The sequence below is a fragment of the Lolium rigidum genome, chromosome 7 (genome assembly GCF_022539505.1).
Source record: "Lolium rigidum isolate FL_2022 chromosome 7, APGP_CSIRO_Lrig_0.1, whole genome shotgun sequence".
Lineage (NCBI taxonomy): Eukaryota > Viridiplantae > Streptophyta > Magnoliopsida > Poales > Poaceae > Lolium > Lolium rigidum.
In genome coordinates, this window is record NC_061514.1 from 312,428,885 (window position 1) to 312,439,422 (window position 10,538).

A 10,538-nucleotide genomic window follows, 5' to 3' on the forward strand; every position below is an offset into this window, starting at 1 on the left:
CTTTACTCGACTTGGATCTCTCTTGTAACATGATTTGTTTACGGTAGAGACAAGTTGCCTTGTTTGCACGAGTAATGCTACACCTACGGCGAACCAACTTACTCCACGTTGTACTGTAGAGTTTCCGTAAGCCATGTTGTCCGTAGGTCTATGAACCAAACAAGTGTAACGCTACAAGATAGTAACGATGTATTAGGGTAACTGACAAAAAGATATGAACTAAACACCTTAATTTTTTAGGGCTAATATCTGAAATATATTAACCAAAGAACACTATTACAAAGGGCATCCAGATGTAGGACAAAACCTTCTGGAAGTGAATCCACTTGTGCTTGACACGTTGCCATCACACCGCTAAAGGAGAGAACTAAGGCAGGTAGAGTAGTAACTAAGTAATCCATAGACAAATGTAGAGGGAAATTCATCATAAAAGACTCCACGGTAGCCACATGTCGTGTACAACGAAATATAGGGAAGTAGCCGAATCGGGTACACAACCCAACATGTGTTGGTAGTCGGGCTATCGTCAGTGAGAGCTTGCGGTTCAACTTAAACACAAGAAAAAACTATGCCGACGAGACCAATAGGTCGAAGACCAGAGTACCAGACCAACACTACACAAAGCCAGAGCACAATCCCCACGATGACACGTACCCACTGGCTTCTCGACACCATCAACTACACCTCTAGAATGGGGTTGAGGTTGGGTATTGTTATTCGACGTAGCGTCGGCACCTCCATCTAAGATGTGCCACCACGACACCATGAAACCCTAGCTTTAGGGGCCCGGTTACAACTCTACGCATAGCTCTAGGGTCCCACCACGTAGTGCCACTAGACCGACAAGTAGAAGGTCATGGTTCCATCAAACAACGGCCGGGACAGAGGGGGTGGAGGGCTAGGGTTTTTTTTTAGCCAAAGTAGAGTCGGCGGCCATTTCTTCAACGTCGCCATCCACCACCATGACACCATGAAACCATAACTTCGGGGACCCGGTTAGAGCGCCAAGTACATATCTAGGGTCCCCACCCTTTTTTGCTACTAGAGGGGCAAGGAGAGGGGCATGACATGTTGAATGTCGATCGGGACGGAGTAAGGGGCTAGGGTCTTTTTAGCTGGACTCATGGAGTAAAAACGGGCGGCTGCTTTTTTCTTCTTCTGTTGACACTTGGATTGGGTTTCCCTAGTTTCTTAGTGCGAAATATATATTTTTGTGCCACATTTACATTTAGTGCAAAATACATGAGTTCGTTTTTTATCCAGAATTTGCAAAATACGTGAGTGGGCTTTACCTGAATAGGTTGCATGGGCAACTGGACGGACGATAAAAGCCCAGCCCAGCTACTAACGACACATTTCCTTTTCGTTTTGAATCGCTGCGAGCGAGAAGCAAATCCCCAAAATCCCCAATTCCCATTCCACTTCCACCACCGCCCCTCGCCGGCGCCATGGCCGACCACGACCTCGACGACGCCGCGCTCTGGGCCTGCGTCGACACCGCCGCCCAAGCCTCCCAGAGGGGCCTCCCCAAGCCCCCGCCCTCCCCCGCCATCTCCCGGTGCGGCCCCGTCGACGACCCGCACCGCGGCGAGGTGCTGCAGCCCGCCCGCCCCTACAAGCTCCAGCGCATCGCCTCCCACGCCCACGCCCACGGCCACGCCACGCCGCCTCCGCCCTCGCCTCCTCCGCCCTACATGGCCCCCGACGCCTCCAGGGGGTTGATGCTCGTCCAGCACCCGCGCCCCGAGCTGCCCTGGGTCACGGAGCCCAACGCCGCGAGCCCCGTCGCCGTCGCCGCCGCCGCCGCGCACAGCCTCTTCCCCACCGCCGCCGCGTCTGTGTCCAGCTTCAGAAAGTACCAGGAGGTTTCCCTCTCGGTACGGCCTCTCTCATCTCTCATCCCATCCCTCCTAGATACTACTCTCTGCCCGGATGCTACATAGGCTCAATTCATACCCCCGAGTTTTTTTTCCTCGACGGATCTAGTACTCGTTAGGGGTTGCAATTCACCGAGAAAGCTTCAACGGGTCACTAATTCGCGATATTCGGTATACAGATTGTATACTACAACTGGGATCCAAAATTATTTCAGGGTCTCCCTAGATATTTCTCTCTTCCCATTTGTCTGCTTCATGGAATCACTACTCCCGTCTGGTTAGTTAGAGGTTTTTTTTCTGTAGCAACGAATCTACTCTCTCTAGGGGCTGTAAATTCATGGGGAAAGCTTGATCGGTTCACGGCTCTAACACATTTGAGATACAAATTATAGACTACTAGTGATCCAGAATTATTTCGGGCAGAACATTACATAGGGAAACATGTGTCCCTTCTGTGCAATTGTCGTCTTGCAGTTCCATACATAACATGCTAATGTGGTTTCTTCGCAATTTTTCCTTTGCAATGGAAATCTCAGATCTATGGTTTGTGCTTCTCGTTAGGGTTGCAAATTTATTGAGAAAGCTTTGATTAGATGACCACTCTGAGAAATTTGAGATACAAGTATACGTACTAAAGTACTGATGGAAAATTATTCCAAGTGATACACTGCATGGGAACACACATGCTTACATTACATGCCAGTGTAATTTCGATGCATTTTTTACTTGTGATGGAAAGCTCAGATTCTATGGTTTACACTTTTCTCTCAAACATTAATTTCAGATTTTAGACAAAGGCGACCACACCATGATCAGTGGGAATCCATACATAAAGAAATCAGGTCCGTGCTTTTTACGCTACCTTGACTGACTGAGTTCTGAAATCCTGATTATAGAAGAGTGAATCTTCATCGTCTACCTTCTCTAACCCATCTCAGGGTGGAGAAAATTATCGTGCTTCTACAATATCTCGTTTGAAATCAAGGACCACTCTATTGAGTACGATGACAGCCACAGTGTCAACAGTGCTCAATTTCTTGTCCGAGCGTCTATGCAGTACGCCATTTTGTATGCACTTGCATCTCATTCCGTTTGAAGACCAGCAGCCCTTGGTGCTAATAAGTCTTTTTTTCTTTCTTTTCTGTTGTGTCTAAAGAAGTGGCAGGTTCTCAGATGGTTGGGGTTCATGTGATCGACGAGAAAAAAGATTTAACAAGCCAAACCATGATATCCCCAGCACAGCTGAAACCAGAGCTAAGAACAAAGCTTGTCAGGTAAGGAAGAGTCCATCCTCAGGTTTTCACCTTTGTCTTATTTCGATTTAGATAATGTGTCTCTGGTTTCTTCTTAGTTTTATGAACCAAAATTATCCATTGCAGGACATTATTGGTTTTCTTATGTAAGTTCACTTGCAATTACTATTTTGTAATGACTTGTTTACTGAAGTGTGAAAAAAACTACATAAGTTGGCAAATGATTCAGTTAGGATCCTCCCAAGGGAAAGAATGGTACATTGCCACTGTACATGGTAATCTTGTTCAATAATGAAAAGATGCATTTGAAAATATGCACATATTTTGTAGCTTGGAACCAAAATACCACTATGTTAAAATGCTGTAATTAATTTGGGGGGACTGCAATTATGTATTGCCACAGACCCTTGCGAGATTTGCATTGACCAAGTTTACTAAACAATGGTATAAACTACAAATCTTGCAGAAAGGAACCTGCCATTTTAAATAAGAAAACTGTGTAGCCTCTGATTGCTACTGACATGATAGTTCAGAGTGATTTCTGACTGATTATGCTAGAAACTTCATCTCTTCTGTTTGTAGGGAGCATGATTCTGAAGTGTAGGTTTTAACCATGACCCTAGTGCCTTCAGACTTTCAAAATTGTGCATGCATCCATATATATGGTGCATTCAGTTGAGAAGCCTAATACATAGTTATTTTCTTGCAGCAAAGCTATATGCTATATGTGAATGTTTAATATCATTTTTTGAGTATCTAGTAATCTTGTTTGATGAAGAAATGATGCGCATATCATGTAGTTCCAGACAAAAAAAAAAACCAATATGATACAATGCAATAACCAATTTGGGAGGCCTGCGAGACGCAAGGTTACTACATGAGGTTGCAGCAAGGAGCATGCCCTTTTATAATAATTAAATTGAGAAAACTCTGCAGCCCCTAGCTAGTTGTTACTGATACGATCATTAGGTATGATTTTGTATTGCTTACATTTTGATGTCACGATGCAGCTTCGAAGTCTTTCGCATGATTTATGGCTGATTACATTAGAAAACCCCTAGTTCATACCCATAGTGTGTTTAATCGAGAAGTCTAATGCATACTCTTATTTCTTGAATTGTCAATGTATAATCGTTCCTGTTGGAATGTCTTGTTCCAGGATCTTCTTGGCATTGGCCATAGCCGTACAGGATGAGGCATTGGTCCAAGGTCTGATTGGGATACTAGTAACTCATCTGTCCTGTTAAACTGAAGACGGTAACTGCGGTGTAAAAGTGCCTTACGCAGGACCAGACATGACACTCGTTACATAGTAGCAAAATTTCAGTAGCAAACACGAGGCGGTCACTTGGTAACTCAGCCATTGTGGATTTCTGTATATGCTATAGCTTCTGGACCAATTTAGTCATAGCCATTGTGGATTTCTGTATATGCGAGAGCTTTCGGACCAATCTAGTCCTAGTACATGTGGGAATCATGCTTGTCGACCTACTGGATATATTGCTCGTCTTAATATAAACAGAAGGCTCGGGACAAGGATTTTATGCACATGGGAGTCAGTGCTCTCTTCACTTTTGGATTTTTGAAAATTTCAGATTCTCATATTTCTCTGCTTTCAAGAATTATGACATTAAATATGTAGATAGATGTGTATACGAGGATTGGAATCAAAAAAGTCTCGTCAAAAAATACGTTATATTTTTGGAGATGCAAAAAAGACAAATTTCTGACAGTACACTGACAAAATATACGTACTATTGTACTACTATTTATAGTCAGAAATTTGTCTTTTTTATATTTTCCAAAATACAAAGTATTTTTTAATGGGACTTTTTTGACTACACTCCTCGTGTCTAAATCTATCTACATATTTAATGCCATAATTTTTGAAAACATAAAAGAGCGAGGTTTTAAAAAATTTCAAAAATCCAAAAGTCCAAGGAGCACTTATGCTCATGTGTGCACATGGTACTTTCGTCTTAATATTGGATGCAAAGCGTACGTCTCTTTTCTTCTCTCAAACCTCATTAGCCCAAAAGACATGAATCTAGACACTAAACATCACACTGTAACTATATATGCATACAATCAATCGGAGGAAGCAGAAGATTTTTTTTCATGAGACAATCAATCGCAGAATCTCTCCTTATTACACATACTTTTATCACAATGTTAACCATAAACAAGAGAAAAAATAGATTTAAAGAACACATCAGTATCATTAAAATGGTAGGCAATGTGTGAAGAAGAGTCCGATTGGTGAGGTTTAGGCGGAGCTCCAGTGGCCGGCCTTCTCGAAGCCGTTGCGGCCGTAGTAGTAGTCCTCCGTGGCCTGCTGGATCTCCGCGCGCGTGTTCATCACGAACGGCCCCTGCTGCACCACCGGCTCCTTCAGCGGCCGCCCCGCCGCCAGCACGAACCGCAGCGGCGCGCCGGACCCGTTCCACACGCTCAGCCCGTCCCCGTCGGCGCCGAGCACGAGGCAGTGGTGCGCGGCCGCCGGCGCGGCGCCCTCCCGCCCGAACGAGCCCTCCCCCTCGATCACGTACACGAAGGCGTTCCACCCCGCCGGGACCGGCTGGTGCAGCTGCGACCCCGGCCGCATCGTGAAGTCCATGTACAGCGTCGGCGTCCGCGTGTACACCGGCGACCGCACCCCGAAGGCCTCCCCCGCGATGATCCGGACCTCCACGCCGTCTTTCTCCGCGCGGCTTATGTCCTTGCTTTGCAGTTCCTGATACCGCGGCTCGATCCTGCCATGGATGCATAAATTTCAGTTTAGTGATTGATCATTCAGGATAGGAGGATTGTTGGCTTTGTTGCCTTGATATGATACACGTACATCTTGTCCTTGGAGGCGAGGTTGATCCAGAGCTGCAGGCCCTTCTGCACGCCGTCCGACGCCGGCATCTCCGAGTGCACGATGCCACGGCCGGCCGTCATCCACTGAAGATTCAGTATTGCAGTGTTAGCTGGAGATAAATTCCAACAAATCATGTTCATGACTGGAATGTTGAGTAGGTGTTGGACCTGAACATCTCCTGTTCTGATGGTGCCCTTGCGTCCGGAGAAGTCCTGGTGGGTGAAGGCCCCCTGCAGCCATCATAAAGCAACACTTCAGCAAACACATCGCAGCAGCAAGCAGGCAGCATGATTCATCAGATAGAAGAAGAAGAACATGGGAGGGAGGGAGGAGGAAGCAGGGCATGGCCGGGTGCGTACATCGAGCATGTAGGTCACGGTCTCGAATCCTCGGTGGGGGTGGTCGGGGAACCCAGCGGGCTTGGATACCGAAAACTCGTCGAGCATGAGGAACGGGTCCAGGCTCCTGAGCTCGTGCCTGGAGCAGCAAGAAACATACGGAAGTCAACCGACGGCAACTCGCGAGATTCAGTCAGCGAAGGGGTGATGGACTGTACTGTACCTGCCGATGCTCCGCCTGACGGTGGCGCCATGCCCCTCGGACTGGGCCTCCGAGAGCAGCTTCCTGACCACCGCCCTGGGGTTCTTGAACGGCGCCGTCGGGGCAGACGAAGACATGGTGGTGGCTGGGAGCAAGAACACGGCGCTCACGACAAGGATCAGGAGGAGGAGAAGGATTAGGATGAGGAGCGGGGTGGTGGAGCTTGTCTTTCTGGAAGGCGCTGTCGAGGAGAGAAGACGTTTGCTGTTGAGCTTGAGCCTGGTGAGACGGGCGAGTGCCGTATAAATAGGGGAAGAAGAAGATGATGAAGATGAGTGCCTCAGCATCTTCGTCGTCGCTCTGCTGCTGAGCAATGGTGGATGGGAGGGGTAAATAAATGGGGATCGAGACGCCTCGATCTCCAGGTGGGTGTTGACCATGGGCGGGCGGCGCGCGCGGCTGCGGCTGCTGCCGGAACCTGGAGCCGACGACGTGCTGGCGTGCGGCGATCGTCACCCTCGGCCGTACGTCGGCGTCGCGTCATGCGTTCCGTCATGGTTCTGCTACGCGTGCCCGCCATTATTCTTTTCAAAAGCATCCTTCCAAAATTTTCGGAAGTCCAAACCTTTTGAGATTATTTCTTAGGGCATGCCCAATGCAATGCCCTAGAGGTACTGCCTCGCAACTTTAGTTAGGTTCGGGTGATCCAAAGTAGGTTCGGCTAAGGAAGTAGCCTCTTCATCAGGAGGCAGCCTCTTCAGCCATAAAGTGAAAACTGAGTGAAAATGTGAGAGAGAAAGAGAAAAAACCAAATCACCTTTTAAGAGAAAGATATACTAATGGGACCCTAACATGGCATGTATATGTCAAAAGTTTTATCCAAGCCTAGTTGGACAGCTGCCTCCATTGCTCATGCCCTTAGTCGCCTCCAAAATTTCCGTAAGGCTGGATTTTTTCAATTCATCTCTTCGTCTCCTCCAAGATTTCTTTGACACCAAATGTGCCGGATAGATCTTTAACGAGAGAAAAACATAGAATGATAGAGTATTTCCTTTGTCTGAGTACCAGGTACTGTAAAAATGCTCAAAACATACACTACTTCCTTTGTCTGGAAAAAAGATATTGCAGATTTATCTATATACGTATGTATCTAGGCGTATTTTAGTGTATAAATATATAAGAGTATAAAATATTATGAAATCGCTAGGGTGGCAATAAAAAAACTCACAGAAAAAATATATTGTCTTGTTGGTCAAGTTCAACATTCAATTCCAACTGGCAGCCGGACCCAAAAAAAACTTCTCCAAGCCTATACAAATGTACGTACTTTAGTTGCCAATTTATTTTGGATGAAATCTCACCTCACAATGAAAACTCAGACATCACCGAAAAGTGACACAGCAATCAACACGTGAACTCCCAAAGCCACAAAGCAAAAGCAAATCAACATCAACACCAGGAGATGCAATAATAAAACTTAGTACTGATCTTTCAAAAAATGATCAGCAAGTCAACATCAATATGACAGCTGCCATGATAGAACTTAGTAGCGATCTTTCAAAAAAAAAAAACTTTGGAAAGATAAAACTTAGTGCCATAGCATAAAAATCAAAATCAGATACAACATGACAAGAAGTAGTAGCTCCGTCCATTGGGACGGCGGGAAGCTAGTTTGTTATAAAAGCGACAAGCAAATAACAAAGAACGAAACAAGAACACACGCAGGGGACACAAGATTTAACGTGGAAAACCCCTTCCAACACAGAAGGGGAAAAAACCACGGGCGTCAGCCAGCAAAACTTCACTATATCGGGAGGTGTTTACAAACGTCGTGGGTTATCTTATAATCTGATAAACCCTAGTCGGCGGCTTGCAGGATGTATATATAGGCGGTGCCAATGATCCGTATCTCGCTCCGCTCGTCAGAAGTTAGCCTTTCTTTAGTATATGAATTTGGATCACAATACAACAAATTCCACATTGAGACAAATTCCATCTTGTAGCATGAACTTCAACAATCTCCTGAACAACAAAGAAAAACATTTGCTGGCGCCAACAGCCACTTAGGCTAAACAGTTATACCAACCAAGCTCGAGCAAAGCTCAAACTTCGAAACAGGAACTGGCTTTGTCATCATATCAACAGGATTATCATGAGTACTTACCTTGCATACATTCAGTTTACCTTGAGCAACAATGTCGTCGTGGTGAACGAGCAGATGCCATAGGATGGCTTAGATTGGGGCCGAATGGACGCAAGAGGATTCGGGGGAGGGTTTGCGATCAGGTGGGAAGAGATTCCGGATGGTTTCCTCAAGAACTTGGCCAAGGCCAGAGGTTGAAGAAGAAAGACACAAGGAAGAACTCCTCTAGATCACCATGTTCATAGATTCACACAAGTTACGAGGCTCGCCTTCCTACATACACGCGTACATACTTGCCCGTGAAGATGGGCTGCCCCTCTCCTTATATAGGGGAGAGGGTGGCTTACACCGCAAGAAACCCTAATGGCATCTTTGATTGGACAAACTACTTTACGCAGTTACTGTACAAAGCTACTTTAACCGAGCTACCTGTACAAAGCTACTTTAATCATAGATGACACCGGGGCCTTCTTTTATCATAGAAGCCGACGTCCCCGGCTTCTTTCTCCGTCACCTCTCTCTTTGGCGCCAGGGCTCTGAATAAAGTTACTTGGCTTAGCTCATCCTTGTCTTCTTGCTCTGAAGAGAATCTTTGACCAGTCCTGCCGACAGGCTCTCCTTTCCGGTATCTTTTATACCGGGTTCCGGCATACCCCTTTGGGGATACCGGCTTAGCCTTGCTCTCCCGGATTCCTACTAGGCTTCCGGCAAGAACATTAAACCGGTATCTCGATGGCTCAAACCATCCGGTTTGGCATGCCTTTGGCATACCGGGGTTATCCCCCCAACATTAGTCCCCGAAGCTGGTATAGCCTGGAGGATTCTATCCTACAGACCATGCCAGGTTTTCATCTTTCTAAGATACCGGTTTAGTCACTCATCTCTTGAGCTTAGTTCCGGCACCTTTACCCTTGTTCCTTTTCTTCTCTTTGCAAGGCTCGTTCCGGCATCTCTTTTTTCCGGCACCACGTGTCTTTGCTCCTTCCTCGGCGAAGTCGAGAATATATCGGGCCCCGCGCCTGTCAGTGACATGCGCACTGTAACTGACGCGCCAGTGTCCGCTGTCACATCGTTTCGACTCCCGCGCACGCATTTAATGCACCGCAGCGGATCCCACTACCTCTTCGGGATCCCGCGTGCGCCTCCGTGTGGCCTCCGTTTTCGCGCGTGTATCCCTCCGCCACGTGGCGGCCCAAGGCGCGAACCGTCGCGGGCCGCGAGGCGAACCGCCGCGGCCCAGCGGTTCCACGCCCACTTTCTCTCTCTTATATAAACGCAACTGCCCGTTCCTCTTCATCTTCTTCGCATTCTTCTCCTTCGCGCACAGAGCTCCACGCCTCTGCGCCTCCGCCGCTCTCCGTCCGCCGTCGCCCGTTCAAGCTCCGGTGCCCGGCGAACTCACGCCGTGCCGCCGCCGGACTTCGCTGTGCGGAGATCTTCGGCAGCAACTTCTTCGCGTCCGCCGCATTTGTGCTTCTTCGCGAGCTTCTCCGCCTCGCCGTCGACGGTGCTCGCCGGCGGCCGCCGACCCGCTTCTCCGCCAGCAAACTCTTTCCCCGAGCGACCGCGCCGCTCAAGGTTGGTACTAATTTCTCTTTACTCGCCGTTCGCTTGCTTTCCAGATCTTGAGCCTTTGGTGTTCTTATTTGCTCCTTTTTCTTTGGTTTTCCTCTTACTCGTAGATCTTCACGCGGGGTTCGAGTCTGGGATTTCTGTTTCTCCACCTACCCTCGCGATGTCTGACGAGGGATCTTCTTCCGCATCTTCTTCTTCCCTTTCTCTCAAGCGCCGCAGACCCTCTCCCGGTGAATCTACGGCCTCAGATCCAATGGAGACCGATTCCGGCAATCAGCAGGAATCCG

General features: G+C 47.5%; 2 protein-coding genes across 2 annotated transcripts; one reads left to right on the top strand and one right to left on the bottom strand.

Annotated features, from left to right (window-relative positions):
• The first annotated feature begins 1,448 nt into the window (after positions 1–1,448).
• LOC124670095 lies at positions 1,449–4,587 on the top strand. Its single transcript, XM_047206602.1, has 5 exons — positions 1,449–1,877; positions 2,662–2,719; positions 2,816–2,933; positions 3,034–3,151; positions 4,290–4,587. Exons 1-5 carry the CDS (start codon positions 1,449–1,451, stop codon positions 4,323–4,325), a joined length of 759 nt encoding a protein of 252 aa, XP_047062558.1. The 3' UTR covers positions 4,326–4,587.
• An 809-nt stretch (positions 4,588–5,396) lies between these two features.
• Positions 5,397–6,670, bottom strand: LOC124678210 (pirin-like protein). The gene is made up of 5 exons (XM_047214128.1): positions 6,555–6,670; positions 6,353–6,470; positions 6,161–6,223; positions 5,973–6,076; positions 5,397–5,883 (listed from the first exon to the last, which is right to left on the bottom strand). The coding sequence occupies exons 1-5, from the start codon at positions 6,668–6,670 to the stop codon at positions 5,397–5,399; spliced, it is 888 nt and encodes a 295-aa protein (XP_047070084.1).
• Positions 6,671–10,538: the final 3,868 nt, after the last annotated feature.

Excerpts from the sequence above, each read along its gene's own strand:
- LOC124678210 (XM_047214128.1), bottom strand. The coding sequence starts at position 6,670 with ATGTCTTCGTCTGCCCCGACGGCGCCGTTCAAGAACCCCAGGGCGGTG. Across the intron at positions 6,077-6,160 it reads TCAGAACAGGAGATGTTCAG|TGGATGACGGCCGGCCGTGG; the intron begins GTCCAACACCTA and ends CTGAATCTTCAG. Across the intron at positions 5,884-5,972 it reads CTCGCCTCCAAGGACAAGAT|GATCGAGCCGCGGTATCAGG; the intron begins GTACGTGTATCA and ends CATCCATGGCAG.
- LOC124670095 (XM_047206602.1), top strand. The coding sequence starts at position 1,449 with ATGGCCGACCACGACCTCGACGACGCCGCGCTCTGGGCCTGCGTCGAC. Across the intron at positions 1,878-2,661 it reads ACCAGGAGGTTTCCCTCTCG|ATTTTAGACAAAGGCGACCA; the intron begins GTACGGCCTCTC and ends CATTAATTTCAG. Across the intron at positions 2,934-3,033 it reads CTTGTCCGAGCGTCTATGCA|AAGTGGCAGGTTCTCAGATG; the intron begins GTACGCCATTTT and ends TTGTGTCTAAAG.